Source organism: Engraulis encrasicolus, chromosome 5 (genome assembly GCF_034702125.1).
Source record: "Engraulis encrasicolus isolate BLACKSEA-1 chromosome 5, IST_EnEncr_1.0, whole genome shotgun sequence".
NCBI classification, from domain to species: Eukaryota; Metazoa; Chordata; class Actinopteri; order Clupeiformes; family Engraulidae; genus Engraulis; species Engraulis encrasicolus.
Window position 1 is genome coordinate 9,437,075 of NC_085861.1, and position 15,000 is coordinate 9,452,074.

Here is a 15,000-nt window from a genome sequence, read left to right on the forward strand (position 1 = left end):
TAAATAAACTGTTGGAGAACAATTAGTATGCTTGCTGGGGGCAAGCAGAGGCCTTTGGCAAGCATACTTAATAATACTATAGGACTATTTCATACATGGTAGACACAATCATCTGCTCTGGGAACTGTCCATTTGTTACCAGCGTAGTGGACAGGAATGAAAACCTTATTATCTGCATTTGCCAGAAATGCCTGCCAATCTGGTAACAAATGAACAGTTCCCAGATTTGGACTATACTACCAAAGCAATGCAGTTGCCAAAGATGTTTTCCAACTAGAGGTGGAGTGCAGTTGTACTAGTACTTGTACAAATAGACCTGCCACATCTCGGTGCAAGTGCATGAAGGCAGAGTTAAAGTGCACACGTCTGTGCAAGTGCACATACAATTTCTAAGACTGACCACTGACTGTTTTTGAATCTGTTCTCTGTCATAGTTATTGTACAGTGGACTATTGGAATAAATGTTAGCCCTATGGTCTTCTGTTTACTTTTTGAATGCGAGAAAAAATGATGTTCCCTATAGTATTTATCATCATCATCATCATCATCATCATCATCATCATCATCATCATCATCATCATCATCATCATCATCATCATCATCATCATCATCATCATCATCATCATCATCATCATCATCATCATCATCATTGATTTACTTTCTTCCAGATATAAAGTGTTTAAGTTGTGAATAAAATGATGGCTTGATTGAAAAAAAGCTGGTACTCATGATCCTAAATTCATGAACTCAAAGTTGCAAGTTGGGTCCTAAATATCACATAGGCTTTATGCAGCTATATTTGTTTATACAGCTCCAGGCCTTTTTATTAGAATACCATGAAAAAGTTGATTTATTTCCATAATTCCATCAATAATGTTAAACTGTCATGGATTGTAGATTCATGGCCCAGTTTTTTAACTATTCCAATCATTATTTTTTTTTCTTTTTATATACGTTGGCCTTCCAGCTCCAAAAACCCATGAATTGGGGAATTCGCATTATTAGAATATTGTTATAAAATCACATTTTTCTTCATCAAAATTCGGGTCATATTAAATCAGTTGAAATTTGGTACTTTCTACATAACATGCAATGGTCAATACTTGGTTAGGACATTCTCTATCTTCATAATGGCCATGATGCGTTCAACATTGAAGTCAATGGCAAAAACAGTGCATGGGAGTTATGGAAGCCCAGATATCCCTGATGCTTTGCTGTCAGCTGTTCTTGTTTGTTGACCTGGTGCCCCACACTTCCCTCTTCAATATACCCGAAGATTTCCATGCCACGTTTTGGTGTTAACTCACCAGTTTAATTCTAACTCAACAGAAATTAAACCCCATTCATTTTCAATGGGGTTTCATTTCTGGTAATTTAGAATTAAACTGGTGAGTTAGCGCCAAAACGTGGCATGGAAATCTATAGGGTATATTGAAGAGTGAAGTGTGGGGTACCAGGTCAACAAACAGGAACAGCTGACAGCAAAGCATCAAGGATATATGGGCTTCCATAACTCCCATGCACTGTTTTTGCCATTGACTTCAATGTTATGTAGAAAGTACCAAATTTCAACTGATTTAATGTGACCCGAATTTTGATGAAGAAAAATGTGATTTTATAACAATATTCTAATAATGCGAATTCCCCAATTCATGGGTTTTTGGAGCTGGAAGGCCAACGTTTATAAAAAGAAAAAAAATAATGATTGGAATAGTTAAAAAACTGGGCCATGAATCTACAATCCATGACAGTTTAACATTATTGATGGAATTATGGAAATAAATCAATTTTTTCATGGTATTCTAATAAAAAGGCCTGGAGCTGTATGCATCCTAAGTATCTGTGTGCTTCAGGGATATTCTGAACAAATCAAGTTAAGTGATAACCCAGGCTTTATTTACAATAAATTGTAACAATAAATTATGTTTCATTGCAACTTGGAGGGCATTTCCACCCTTTATCTTAAAAAAGCCCGGATTTAGCTGTCCATTGGCTAAAAGTGTGTTTATTACATAGTGTGCCTTTAATCTGGTAACCAACTATTTAGCCAACCAGTTTCTCCTCTTCATGCTGAATCCATGCATACATCATATGTTAAATTTGGTTTAACTAATCAAAAGTTATAGCAGTTTATATATTTTAGAGCGCCCCCCGCAGGCCATTTTGTTATCTGTGTGTTTGACACTCGAACTCAAATTGTTCTATAGACCCTAAACTTCAACTTGGAAGTGAAAACCAAACTTTAACATCAATTTGAAATGACTGAGCCTATTACGACTCCACTACCACTCTCTCACTGTCTGTATCCACATCGATCCTGCCTGAGCAATGATTTATCCCCCTCTTCTCTCTCTATCCCCCCCCCATGTGTCCTTCTGTTTAGCTCTGGATGTGGTTATCTGGTTGTTGGGATTAGGTGCCCTCCCACACTGGGGGGTTCCACTGTGTGTGTGTTGAGGGTGTATCCCCAATACACTAATGGACCACCTGCTGCTACACACACACACACGCACGTGCGCGCAAACACACAGACACACACACACACACACACGCACAAAACACTGTGTCGTGAAGGGAGTAAGATCTTTAGCTAAAGAGATTACTTTACAGATCTACTTTACTCTTAAATAAACAAAAAACACATACTAGACCACACACACACACACACACACACACACACACACACACACACACACACACACACACTCACACCTCCTCTCACGTACACCAGACACACACACACACACACACACACACACACACACACACACACACACATACACACACGCATACACACATACACACACACGTACACACACGCACATGCGCACACGCACACATACACACACGCATACACACACACACACACGTACACACACACACACACACACACACACACACACACACACACACACACACACACACACACACTGGGGAGAGGAAGAGATTAGTGGCTAATCAGGAGTGTGGCGTTAGCAGCTTTGGGGTAGTAGTAGTCTTGATTCACACAGCTAGTAGTAGTAGCAGTTGCATTAGCAGTAGCATTGATTTGCGCTAAGGCTGGCTGGGCTGTCTTATGTGTGAAGAGAACGTATGCAAGCACACACACACACACACACACACACACACACACACACACACACACACACACACACACACACACACACACACACACACACACACTAGGGCTAGGCTCTCTCATGGGTGAGGAGCACACATACACACACTCGCACACGCATATACACAGATGCACTAGGACTGGGCTCTCTGATGCGTGAGGAGCGCACACACACATGCACACACGCGCACACACACACACACACACACACACACATATGGAGCGCACGCACACGTGCACGCACACGCACACACACGTGTACACACACTCACAGACAAACACACACACATGCACTAGGGCAGGGCTGTCCAATGTGTGAAGGAGAGAGTAGAGTAGCATGTTTCATATCGGCCGCCTTTGGGAGGCTAGATGGAGACTACAGAGACTGTCTCGCCTGTCTGTCTGGAGGGTGTTTGTGTGCGTGTGCGTGAGCGTGTGTGTTCGTGTGTGTATTTAACCTAGAATCATATCCTCGGTCCCAAGGCAGCTTGTGGCTAGCCTGGGCTTACTGTACACACACACACACACACGCGCGCGCACACGCGCACACACGCACACGCACACACCCGCACACACACACCATCTTCACACAAGCTATTGTGTGGTGGCTGGTGTGTGTTTTTTGTGGGTGTAGCGTTGGCTTTTTGGAGGGGGGGGGGAGTGTGTGTGTGTGTGCGCGAGTGTGTGCGCGAGTGTGTGTGTATTGTGTGGATGATGCATATTATATGAGCAGATCCACCAACTCCCTCTTACGTGTGTGTGTGCGCATGTGTGTGCGTGTGTGCGTGTGCATGTGTGTGTGTGTGTGTGTCCGTGCTCTACAGTCTTCTCCTCTCTCAGTCTGGACCTGCTGCCGGAGAGAGCGGCTACGCTGATGGTGTATGAAGACGTGGTGCAGATTGTGTCGGGATATCAAGGTGAGCACACACACACACACACACACACACACACACACACACTCACACACACACATTTCAAACTTCTGTGCTAAACCCTGTTACATAGATTTTTGACAATAAAGTACACTTGACTTGACGCATGCAAAACACACACACACACAAAACACACATGCAAAAACATGATTTATTCTCACTCTTCCCACAGCCACAAAGCCCACACGTATACACACACTCATTACCTTCTTCATGCACTTCATGCATTCAATTGCTCAATTGCTCGCACATGTTAACTTAAAGACTTACTTACTTGTTCATTCACTGACACACACACACTCATTCACACGTGTGTAAGGGAATCAAGAGTCATGGCTTAATAGTAATAGTCTTAAGCGTATGAGCTAATGCTTAATGTCCGGACGTGCGTGCAAAGTTGGAACCAGTGTGTTTCATGCCCAGAGGTCAATATAAATGGGGTTATTTAACTCACTCGAGAAAAAAGAAGTTTTGCCGCACACTGCTTGACGTTAAGTAGATCTTATTTAGAAGGAACAACGTACTGTAGTTCACCTCATTTCCACCCCATCATCATTCATATCATGACCAAACCCTGACGAGGTGAAACCTGGAGGGTTTTTTTTTTTTTTTTTTTTTTTCTTTCACATTTTTTAAGTGACAGGACAGTTTTTGAGAGAGAAACAGGAAACGTATGGAAGGAGACGGGGAAGGGTCGGCAAAGGACCCGGGCCGCAATCGAACTCGGGGCGGCCACGTAGCTGTCGAGTGCCCCACCGTTAAGCCACGGCAGGGCCGAAAACCTGGACTTTTGTGGTTATTATTTGCCTGTCATAATCCTCTGGATAAAACTGGGAAGTGCTTGCATGGGTGCGTATGATGTGTACACTGTTAAGAAGCAAGTGTGCTTTTCTGTGCCATAGTTCGTCTGGTTGTCCTTATTTGTATTTGACTGAAAGAAAAACAAACTGTTGCGTAGTCTGTCAGTTGGAGCTTTAGGTTCTTATTGTAATCTCTTTGTATTTCGCTACAACTTTATTTTTGTCTTTTCTGGTGGTTTCAACTTTGCACTTGGCTTGCATGTTTTGAAACCTTGTGTTTTGCACTCTCTGCCTCCCTCACTTGCGCACGCACACACACTCACACACTCACACACTCACACACTCACACACTCACACACTCACACACACACACACACACACACACACACACACACACACACACACACACACACACACACACACACACACACACACATACACACACACACAGAAAGTGAGTGTATGCAGCAGTCCACACCCAGAGCTCTTCACATGCTAGTAATTCGATTAAGTGTGTGCTCTTATTTCTTATTTCCACTTGTTTTGCCTTTTGGCCCGTCACTATGCAGGGGGTTTAATTTCCTATATCCTACACCATCGCTCTGTCTCTCTCACACACACACACACACACACACACACACACACACACACACACACACACACACACACACACACACACACACACACACACACACACACACACACACACACACACACACACACACACAGATCTTACAGTATATACAATATATTGGATGCTTTGGGATGACTCAGGACTCACTACCCTGACGTGTGTGTGTGTGCGCGTGCACATTCCCACTGGAATCTGTGCCTGTGTCTGTGGGTTTGAGTGTGCCTGCACGCAGGGCTGTCTTTGCTCCATATCAATTTAGTGCATTCCTCAGTGTTTTGATGCTATCAAAAGGACGACCTTTATTTTTAGCATAGCATGCCAAAGGATTTCTGCCAACTCATCAAAAATCTTTCTTGCTTTCTTTCTTTCTTTCCTCCTAACTTACTTACTTTCTTTCTTTCTCTCTTTCTTTCTTTCTTTCTTTGTTTTTTTCTTACTTCCGTGCTTTCTTTCTTTCTTTCTTTCTTTCCTTCTTTCCTTCTTTCTTTCTTTCTGTCTTTCCTTCTTTCTTTCTTTCTTTCTTTCTTTCCTTCTTTCCTTCTTTCTTTCTTTCTTTCTTTCTTTCTTTCTTTCTTTCTTTCTTTCTTTCTTTCTTTCTTTCTTTCTTTCCATCTCTCTCATTCTCTTTATCTTCCTCATCTGTCCATGTTCTTCCTTCCTCTTTCTGTTCCTTCCTTTCTCCCTCTTGTCCTTCATGTCTTTCGCTCTTTTCATGTTGTCGTGTTTGTCCTTGCCAAAGACTCACTCAATACTGCTCCCTGGACTCTTTCTGTAGGTGAATGTAGACCAGTGCATAACAAGTAGAATGGCACAGCACACCAGCAGGGCCGGACTAATGCACAGGCTAGATATTAGAGATACACCGGATCCAAGATCCGGTTCCGGATCCGGCAGGATAATAGGGTTTTTCACAGGATCCGGATCCGGTTCCAGGATCCAGGATCCGGTAGCCGAGGCTTTTCAGTCAAAATAGTTTGAGCCAACGTGATAAAAAGGACCCACGTGTGTGAGTAGGCTATGTGTTTGGGTCATTTCACGTGAAATCAGACACTTTGGGACCCGACCGACCCGGATTTCGATCATACTTGGTGTGCCTTTTCAGTAGCAAGGTAGCACCCCAGAACTGCATTGGTTTGAATCTGACACTAATATTAAGGGAGAAACAGACTAGGAAAGGTTCACATGTGAGGGTAGGACACTATACATTCAGCCTTGAATATATCAGTCAGTGTTAGTCACAAAAAGATGCCTGTGGTGTTGTTTGAAAGCTCTTTTCTGGCTCTACATATTACACAATCACCTTGGAATACAACTACTCTCAGAATATGAATTATTATAAATTGAAAAATTAAAAATTGAATATCTAAAAAACTCATATTTTAAAATGGCCAGTTCCTTGTCCAAACGTAGCCGGCAATGTCATGAGCAACACCTCAAATGCTGGTGTTCGGGTTATTATTCATTTCAGAGATAATGGGACATAAAGGTTCAAAATGGGTTGCAAGTACACTACCTGACATGAGTACCCCACCTCACACTTAGTGTCTGATGTCACAGATTGACCCAGGCATCACTAATTGAATGCATTAAGTGAATGGTGTGCAAGTGCAGGTGTGATCAGTCTACTTAACGGGCTTGCTGTTGGGTGCACTGAACTTTATGCACATGCATTGGACTGAGTTGTTCAGGTTACTGCAGCATTGAACCTTGCCATGTCTTCAAAGAGGCATTATTTGAGGCTTTTACATCAAAAATGTTCTGACCCTTTTAATGGTCATCGTAAAAGAATAACTCGTGACTTGAGAGATCTGCCTGAGGATGCCATAGAACATCATCCGACACTCAGCCTGAGGATTGGTCAGCGCGTCTGCAGGAACTGCTACATGAAGCTGAAAACAACAGTCACAACAGAGCCAATCTCACAGCCTGACATTTCAGACCCTTCAGTAGCTGTGGCTGGCCCCTCAACCTCTGCAACTTCTGACATGGAATATGCAAATGTTGAGCTATGCAATCTTAATGCCACTTTATCATCGATTGGTGAATCTCCAATCCGCTTAAAGAGAGTGGCCAAGGGAACCTATGCTAAAAGAAAAGTGGAGAATATTGCAAGAAAGATACGGGGAAAGATTGAAGCTGCCACCGGACAACCACTCAGACCATGGAAAGATGACGGAGAAGAAATGATACATCAGCTCCGCGAAAAGTTCAGAAGTTCATCTGCCAGAAGTGACAAGCTGCAGATCCTAACTGCATTACCTGGAAGTTGGAGTGTGAGAAAAATAATGACAGAATTTCAAACCACAAAACACAAAACACATGGCAGTAAAATCAAAACAACTGGCAAAGGAGCATGGGGTTTTGACAGTACCTAATCCAAAGCCTGGAAATAGACTATCCACACAAACAGTAGAGACAGTAGAAAAGTTCTATTTGTCTGAGTCTGTCAGTCGGGTGATGCCTGGTATGAAAGACTGTCTGTCAATCAATGTCGGTGGCAAGAGGCAGCTCCTTCAAAAAAGGCTTGTACTTTGCAACCTACGTGAAGCTTTTCAACACTTTAAAGACAAGCATCCAGAAGTGAAAATTGGCTTCACCAAATTTTCCATATTGCGACCCAGACAGTGTGTTCTTGCAGGATCCAGTGGTACACATTGTGTATGTGTGTGTACAATACATCAAAATATAAAACTGTTGTTTGATGGAGTCTGTTTTGATACTGTTTCCAGTGGTGAGATTAAACACTACCGGGACTGTATTGGAGCAATACAGTGCAACCCTCCAAGCATTAGCTGCTTCCTTCAGGACTGTACAGAGTGTCCAGGAACTCCCAATCTTCTTTGGAGACTGGAAAAATACATGGAAAATTGCATGATAGATAATGTGGAGTTCAAACAATGGACATCAACAGATAGGTCAACACTTGAAACTAAGACACAGCCAGTAAATGAGTTTCTGGAAACCTTTGTGTGTAGTCTTCCCAAGGTCATGCATCATGATTTCATTGCAAAACAGCAGAGCATGTTTTACCAACAGGCTCGTGACTCCCTTGAACCAGGAACGTTTTTAGTGGTAGCAGACTTTGCAGAAAACTATAGTTTTGTAATTCAAGATGCTATTCAATCATTTCACTGGAACAACCTGCAGGCCACAATCCATCCATTTGTATGCTACTACCAATATCAGTTGAAACTGGAAAAAATCTGTTTTGTGGTTATTTCAGACTGCAACATTCACGATACAATTGCTGTACATCTGTTTCAGAAGCTCCTAATTCAGTTCCTCAACGACACTTCATCAATGACAGAACGCCCAAAGAAGATCATATATTTTTCTGATGGCTGTGCTGCACAATATAAAAACCTTAAAAACATAACAAATTTGTGCCACCACGAGGCAGACTTTCACATACCTGCAGAGTGGCACTTTTTTGCCACATCACATGGCAAAGGTCCATGTGATGGCGTTGGAGGGACAGTTAAACGGCTTGCTGCACGAGCAAGTCTGCAACGTCCTATTGACAATCAAATTGTAACGCCAAACCAACTGTTTGAATTTGTCAAGGATAATGTCAAGAACATCCATTGCCAGTTTGCCACAACAGAGATGTACCATCATGAAGCTGAGAACCTGTTGAAAAGGTTTGAATCTGCAAGAACTATTCCAGGTACTCAAAAACTACACAGCTTCTGCCCATTGTCAATGGACACAGTGGAAGTTAGGCCATTTTGAGCATTCAGAGAAGGCAGAGTTGAAAGAGTGAGCTCAGTAAAGGACACAGCACGAAAAGGGGGATTTGTGACAATGAACTCGTCCCAAATCGCCCACGGACTTGCCTAACTTTCGTCTGATTTTGAGCGCTGAGAGAATGCGAAATTAACAGTTTTGGTGACACGTAAATCGCCCGGAAGCGAATCAGAGCCGTGGAGAGGTCTCACAGCAGGGTGTTAATGGCCCAACGATTAACATGAAAGGCAATGACAGCCAGCCCGGAACGCGGACTAGCCTTGCTCTTTATTGGACGAAAAAGACACGTGACTCAAAGTAAAAGAGCTGCGCTGTTGGTTAGCAGGGTCGGCAGCTACGACCTTCTATTGGTCACGTTGGATTAATTTATGCATACCGTAGGCCTATACGGTAGGTCCGTATAATTATGCAAAAATTATTATTACTAATATACCTAGGTTGATTTTACTTTGTATATTCACATCATTATGTTCACATCATTATAGACTGCACTGTGATGGGGCTTCAGCATGCATGATGTGAATTTATTGCTAAAATGAAAATGATTTTTTTAAATGCTTTTAATATCACACCAAACAATGTACACACACTTAGACAGGAACCGTGCATTTCATAAATATACATAATTTAAAACTACACACATACCCTGCAAACAATATACTCTAGGCTATATGCAGTGATGTATACAGTACTCAGGTCACAAATGTACAACTCAGAAACAAACACGCATCTCTCTCCCAAGCGGCGTTTCCGATTGTCTCCCACGTCCTAACACTGGCCGTCAGAGCATTGAAGAAATCTTAATACTCAACAGCACTCAAATTTTTCCTAGTGGAACAGGTGAGGTCAGGCATAAACGCGTTGTCCTGACCGTCTATTAAGACAATGCGATGCGACACAGAAAAGACGGGCGGCTCTCCGTGCCTAAAAGTTAGCATCAACTTTGAAAAAGGGTCAAGTCACCATCAGAAGAAAACGGCCGTCTTGTAAAACATGTGTTTGAGTGAAACGGTAGACGGTAGGGACTTTGCGAGGCTATTTATTTAATGCCTACATATAACGTGACCCAAAATGTCTCTAAGCTGCACGTTGCAATATAGCCAAGTATTCGAGAAAACCTGATGCAGCCAGAGTCCAACAACTTCAATGCACCAGAAGTGAATTCGCCTTCTAGTTGGGTGCGTGCGTCACGTGTATTTAATAGAATATATGCGCATGTACAATACAGCTACCTTATTACCTGGAATATTTTTGAGGGCTGATATTACAAAAAGCTAGTAGGTAATTTTACTTTTCTTTTCTCTACCTACCATTCAACCATGAGTGGTTGGCTCTGTCCACCCACCAGTTTGAACTAAATAACTAAGAATTTTTGTATTTTATTTTTTATTTTTCTTTGGGTGGGGGGGTGGGGGGGTGTGAAAGGGGAAAATAAGTTCAAAAATGTAAATAAAAAATTTTCAAAAAACGGATTTCATAGGCCCCTACGACAGGTTAGGTTTGGGAAGGGCACAATTCATAAAACTCAGAAACATACAATGCTTTTTTTTTAAAAAAAAAGGGTTCTATGTTCCCCGCTGCATCCAAGTAGACTGCTGCCACATTGCTAAGAGCAGGTTGTTATTACACCTCTGACAGGTTAGGTTTAAGGATAGTTTTAGTCAGGGCACATACAAAAATGGATTTGAGTAAAAGTTGTCAATTCATAGTAAATACGTGGTAAATATGAAAGTAAGAGGAAAAATAGTACAGGTACAGCATTTTAGTGCAGACTATACAGGTATGTACAATATTATAAACATTGCTGTTGATTATGTTCTTCAGCCGCCAATCATGCCAGCAGGGTCTACTGAAGGTCTCTGGTCACTGCTTCCTCGTCATACTGCAACAGGCACTCAGTCTCACTTCTGGGAGCTGTAGAAACAACAAATAAATAAATACTTTGTCATGCACCTCATATTGACATAGCAAATATATCAATAAGCAAGACATATTGAGCCCAACAGGGATAATCTTACACTATATCAGTTTTCTGTGGTCTCTTGTAAGATTGCCCATCACCATCCTGCAGGACACTACCGTCTCCCTGCCAGGATCTGTAGGATGTAAGAAAATAAATCAAAACATAGCAATGCACAGCATTGACAACTTATCTATAAAGTAGCACAAGTCATATTGACAATGTAGGACAGGGGTGGGGAACCTATGTCTCTAGGGCCGTTTGCGACCCTTGAGGCTGTTTTATTATCCGGCCCCCGATATAATTTTAATGCAATTCCATCTTCACATGAAATATGACATATTTTGTAAAGGAATCTTAGAAAATACATTAGCAATACAATTAAGTTATATTCAGGGAACCTGAAGAAGTTGGCGTTTGTTTAAATGTGGCTGCCTTCAATATAGGCCTAAAGTGAAAGGGAAAATCCTGGTTTGTGTTCATAGTACGGCCCTTGGAGGACTTTTATGGCCCCTCGGATGAATTTGAAGTGGCCATTCGAATGAGAAAGGTTCCCCAACCCTGACGTAGGCTATAGGTTAAGCTTACCCTCTTTCACTCTACTGTGCCCATTTCGGGTTGACCTCCACACGCGTCTGTAGCACAGCACACAGGATTGCAGGACACAGCATCCTGCAGGACACTGCAAAAAACAAGGGGAACGAATAAATGACCTGTCCAGTTCTATAAAAAAGAAAAGAAATTTGATGCAGTGCCAGAGCTGTGGTAAAAGTAACCTTGGTTGTATAATCTAGGACTAGGGTGTGTGTGAGTGTGTGGTAAATCCAGTGTTCACATTATTCAGATATGAGAATTAATTCATTAATTTTAACTGATATCACCACATACCGATATCAGTGCCATTTCACCCTGCCAAGACACTGGACCTTCTATGATCAGGGCGTCCTCGTCATACTGCAGCAGGCACCCTGTTGTTTCTACAGCTCCTAGAAGAGAGACAAATAAATTAAATACTTCGCCATGCATCTCATATTGACATAGCTAATGTATCAATGAGCAAGTCATATTGGTCACAAAGAAGTTAATCTTACATTCTTTCAGTCTTCTATGGCAAGACTGCTCCTCATAAGAGCTGTTAGGCCTTCAAGTGACTCGTCTTCGCCATATTATGAGACAGCAGCCTGTGAAAACATGGTAAACAGAATAACCCATTAACCTTGGGTCCTAATATAATACATGGACATAAACTAGCCTACATTATTTAGACAATGTCAGTAGACCTCCACGTGAAACAATAAGAAAAAGTGACCATGCATAATTTCAATTTCTTGAAGAGGCCAGCTACACTTATTTGTGCAACAAGTGCTGTTTTGAGGACCCATACGTTTTAAGGACATGCTGCCTACTGTTGCAAATGCCAGGGTATTTCACATTGATTTCGGGGTGGCGTGCTCTATGCCAGTGTTTCCCAACCTTTTTTTGTCTTAAGTACCCCCTAAGCCTTTTCTCATACCACAAGTACCCCCTGACTCATGCTTTATATCCCAATGTACACGTACCCCTGGTTGGGAAACACTGCTCTATGCAACACTTATTTGTGCAACAAGTGCTGTTTTGAGGACCCATACTTTTTAAGGACAGGTTACCTACTGTTGCAAATGCCAGGGTATTTCACATTGATTTCCAAACTATTTATTTCCTAACTACAGGGACGTTAGTCGATACATAGTAATGACGCTACGACCAAGCTACTAGGGAATGTAATTAAACTAGTCGCTTCGCTACTGCCCAGCACTGAAAACCAACACACCCAGACGGCACACCAATCTTGCCAACGTCGCCTAGATGCATTTTTGCCGCTGTAAAATACATTGGCAAGACGTCCAAGCGTTAGTTCATCAGCGAAATGCCGGGCAGACGTGAAAAATGAGCAGTGCCCAGCAACTAGTTGATGAGCTAACGCAATAGCATGCTAACGGTAGCCTTTGTCAATCTTAAGCGCTGGGAGATGGTCACTCCCATGTAAGATCACTCCCGGACGTGTAGTCCCAGGTGATCCTATCAATCCCAGGCGTTCTATCCCACCCGATTACATTTCTCGTATTATCATACACTACCACATACAAGCAATTTAGGGTTAGGTTTAGGATTAAGGTAAGGGTTAGGTTTAGGGTACGTAACAAAAAACTAACATCAAAAAGATAACTAGCTCTGTGGGCTCGATAGTCTGGCTAGTGGGAGCGAACCGACTGGGGATCGAACCGCGCTGGGAGCGACAAACTGGGAATCATCTTTAGGCAGGGGAAAGGCAATTGAGAACGAGCAATGTCAAACAACTTACCATCAACAAGTATACTTAACATATTCACCGTTTCACTACTGCATTTTGTCATTACGATGCTCGCAAGTTATCAGAATTTACTAGCGTACAGCAGCAACAAGAGTAGTCACATTCATTGAGGGGACTTGTGCTACAACTTAGCAATGGCGGATCTGTGTTCAGAGGAGCTATTCAATCGCTCTTGAGTACTGAAACTTTAAACCACAGTTGAGTAAAATTTACTTACATGTATGTGAAGCCCATTTTCCGTTGGTATGTGAGGAACTTTCCCCCATGTCGCCAAGAAACTTGTAACAGTGAAACCACACAGACAGCGCGTGGTTCTGTTCAGATAGGTCGGTGTTGTTGACCGCGGTAGATGGCTTCTTTGTGGCTTGTGTGTGGAATTCGCATTGTGCGAATTAGTTGTACTGCCACCTAAAGGCTTGGTGTAGAACTAATTTAACCAGAGACAGTCTGTTTTCAACTTCCTTGAACAATCCTTGCTTTAGTTCAGAATAATTTAAAAACCAGAGTGGCCAAGCACATTGATGTTTTTCCTCAAAAGCAGGGGTGAGGAACCTTTTTAATTCAAAGGGTCACTTCAAAATGTAGGCTATGTCCAAGAAAGATCATTCAGATGTTTCTATTCTGATTTCTATTCGGTTCATTTAAATGTTTAGATCGAATTGTTTGATCAACTTCATTTCTGAGCTTATAGTATCATAATAAAATGTACTGACAGCAGAGCTGTGGCTAGAAGAAAGGTTTAATGCAGGGGTGGGGAACCTTTTTCATTCGAAGGGCCACTTCAAATTCCTACCATGGTCATAAAATCCTCCGGGGGCCGTACTATGAACACAAATCAGGATTTCCCCATGAAATTTAGGCATATATAGACACCTTTAGGCCTATATAGACATATAGACACCTTTAAAGGTAGACACATTTAAAACAGTCCCCACCTTTTCTAGGTCCCCTGAATATAGGCCTAACTTAATTGCATTGGAAATGTAATTTCTAAGATTCCTTTAGGCCTGCAAAATATGTCATAGGCCTATTTCATGTGAAGTTGCAAAACATTATAATGATATCAGGGGCCGGATAAAACGGCCTCAAGGGCCCTCGAGACATAGGCTCACTACCCCTGGTTTAATGGTTAGTGATTCTGAAAAACACCACTAGGCAGCGTGAACAAACATACACACAGACACACACACACACACACACATTTTAGTAAAAAGCCAAAAAATGCCCTAGGGCCCCCAACAATCCCGTTGCCTAGGGACCCCAAAATCCTAGAAACAGACCTGCCGACCCCCCACTCCCTCCCACCCACCTGACCTCACCCCACCCCACCCCACTTGAAATTGACTGTAGCAGCTCCCGACCTGATCACTGGCATTTACATATTAAAGGCTCTCCTAAGAAGGGGATGGGAGGGGGGCATGGGGGAGCCGCAAATGCTGTGGCTTGAGGTATGAGGCAA

At 42.4% G+C, this 15,000-nt stretch overlaps 1 protein-coding gene and 1 long non-coding RNA gene across 4 annotated transcripts in view; one reads left to right on the forward strand and one right to left on the reverse strand.

The window, feature by feature from the left end:
- The window catches only part of fam171a1 (family with sequence similarity 171 member A1), an 83,126-nt gene that overhangs the window by 31,613 nt on the left and 36,513 nt on the right, over positions 1–15,000 (forward strand). Inside the window, exon 3 of the mRNA XM_063198629.1 lies at positions 3,943–4,035. Coding sequence (XP_063054699.1) covers positions 3,943–4,035 — 93 coding nt within the window. The remainder of the gene's footprint in view (positions 1–3,942; positions 4,036–15,000) is intronic.
- LOC134448296 (uncharacterized) lies at positions 10,790–13,977 on the reverse strand. Of its 3 annotated transcripts, none has more exons than XR_010034723.1 (5): positions 13,759–13,977; positions 12,283–12,372; positions 11,780–12,177; positions 11,250–11,327; positions 10,790–11,145 (listed from the first exon to the last, which is right to left on the reverse strand). It is a non-coding gene; the product is annotated as an uncharacterized LOC134448296 (long non-coding RNA). The 3 variants fall into 3 exon arrangements; XR_010034721.1 differs by having other exon boundaries at positions 11,780–11,873; positions 12,080–12,372; XR_010034722.1 differs by having other exon boundaries at positions 11,780–12,372.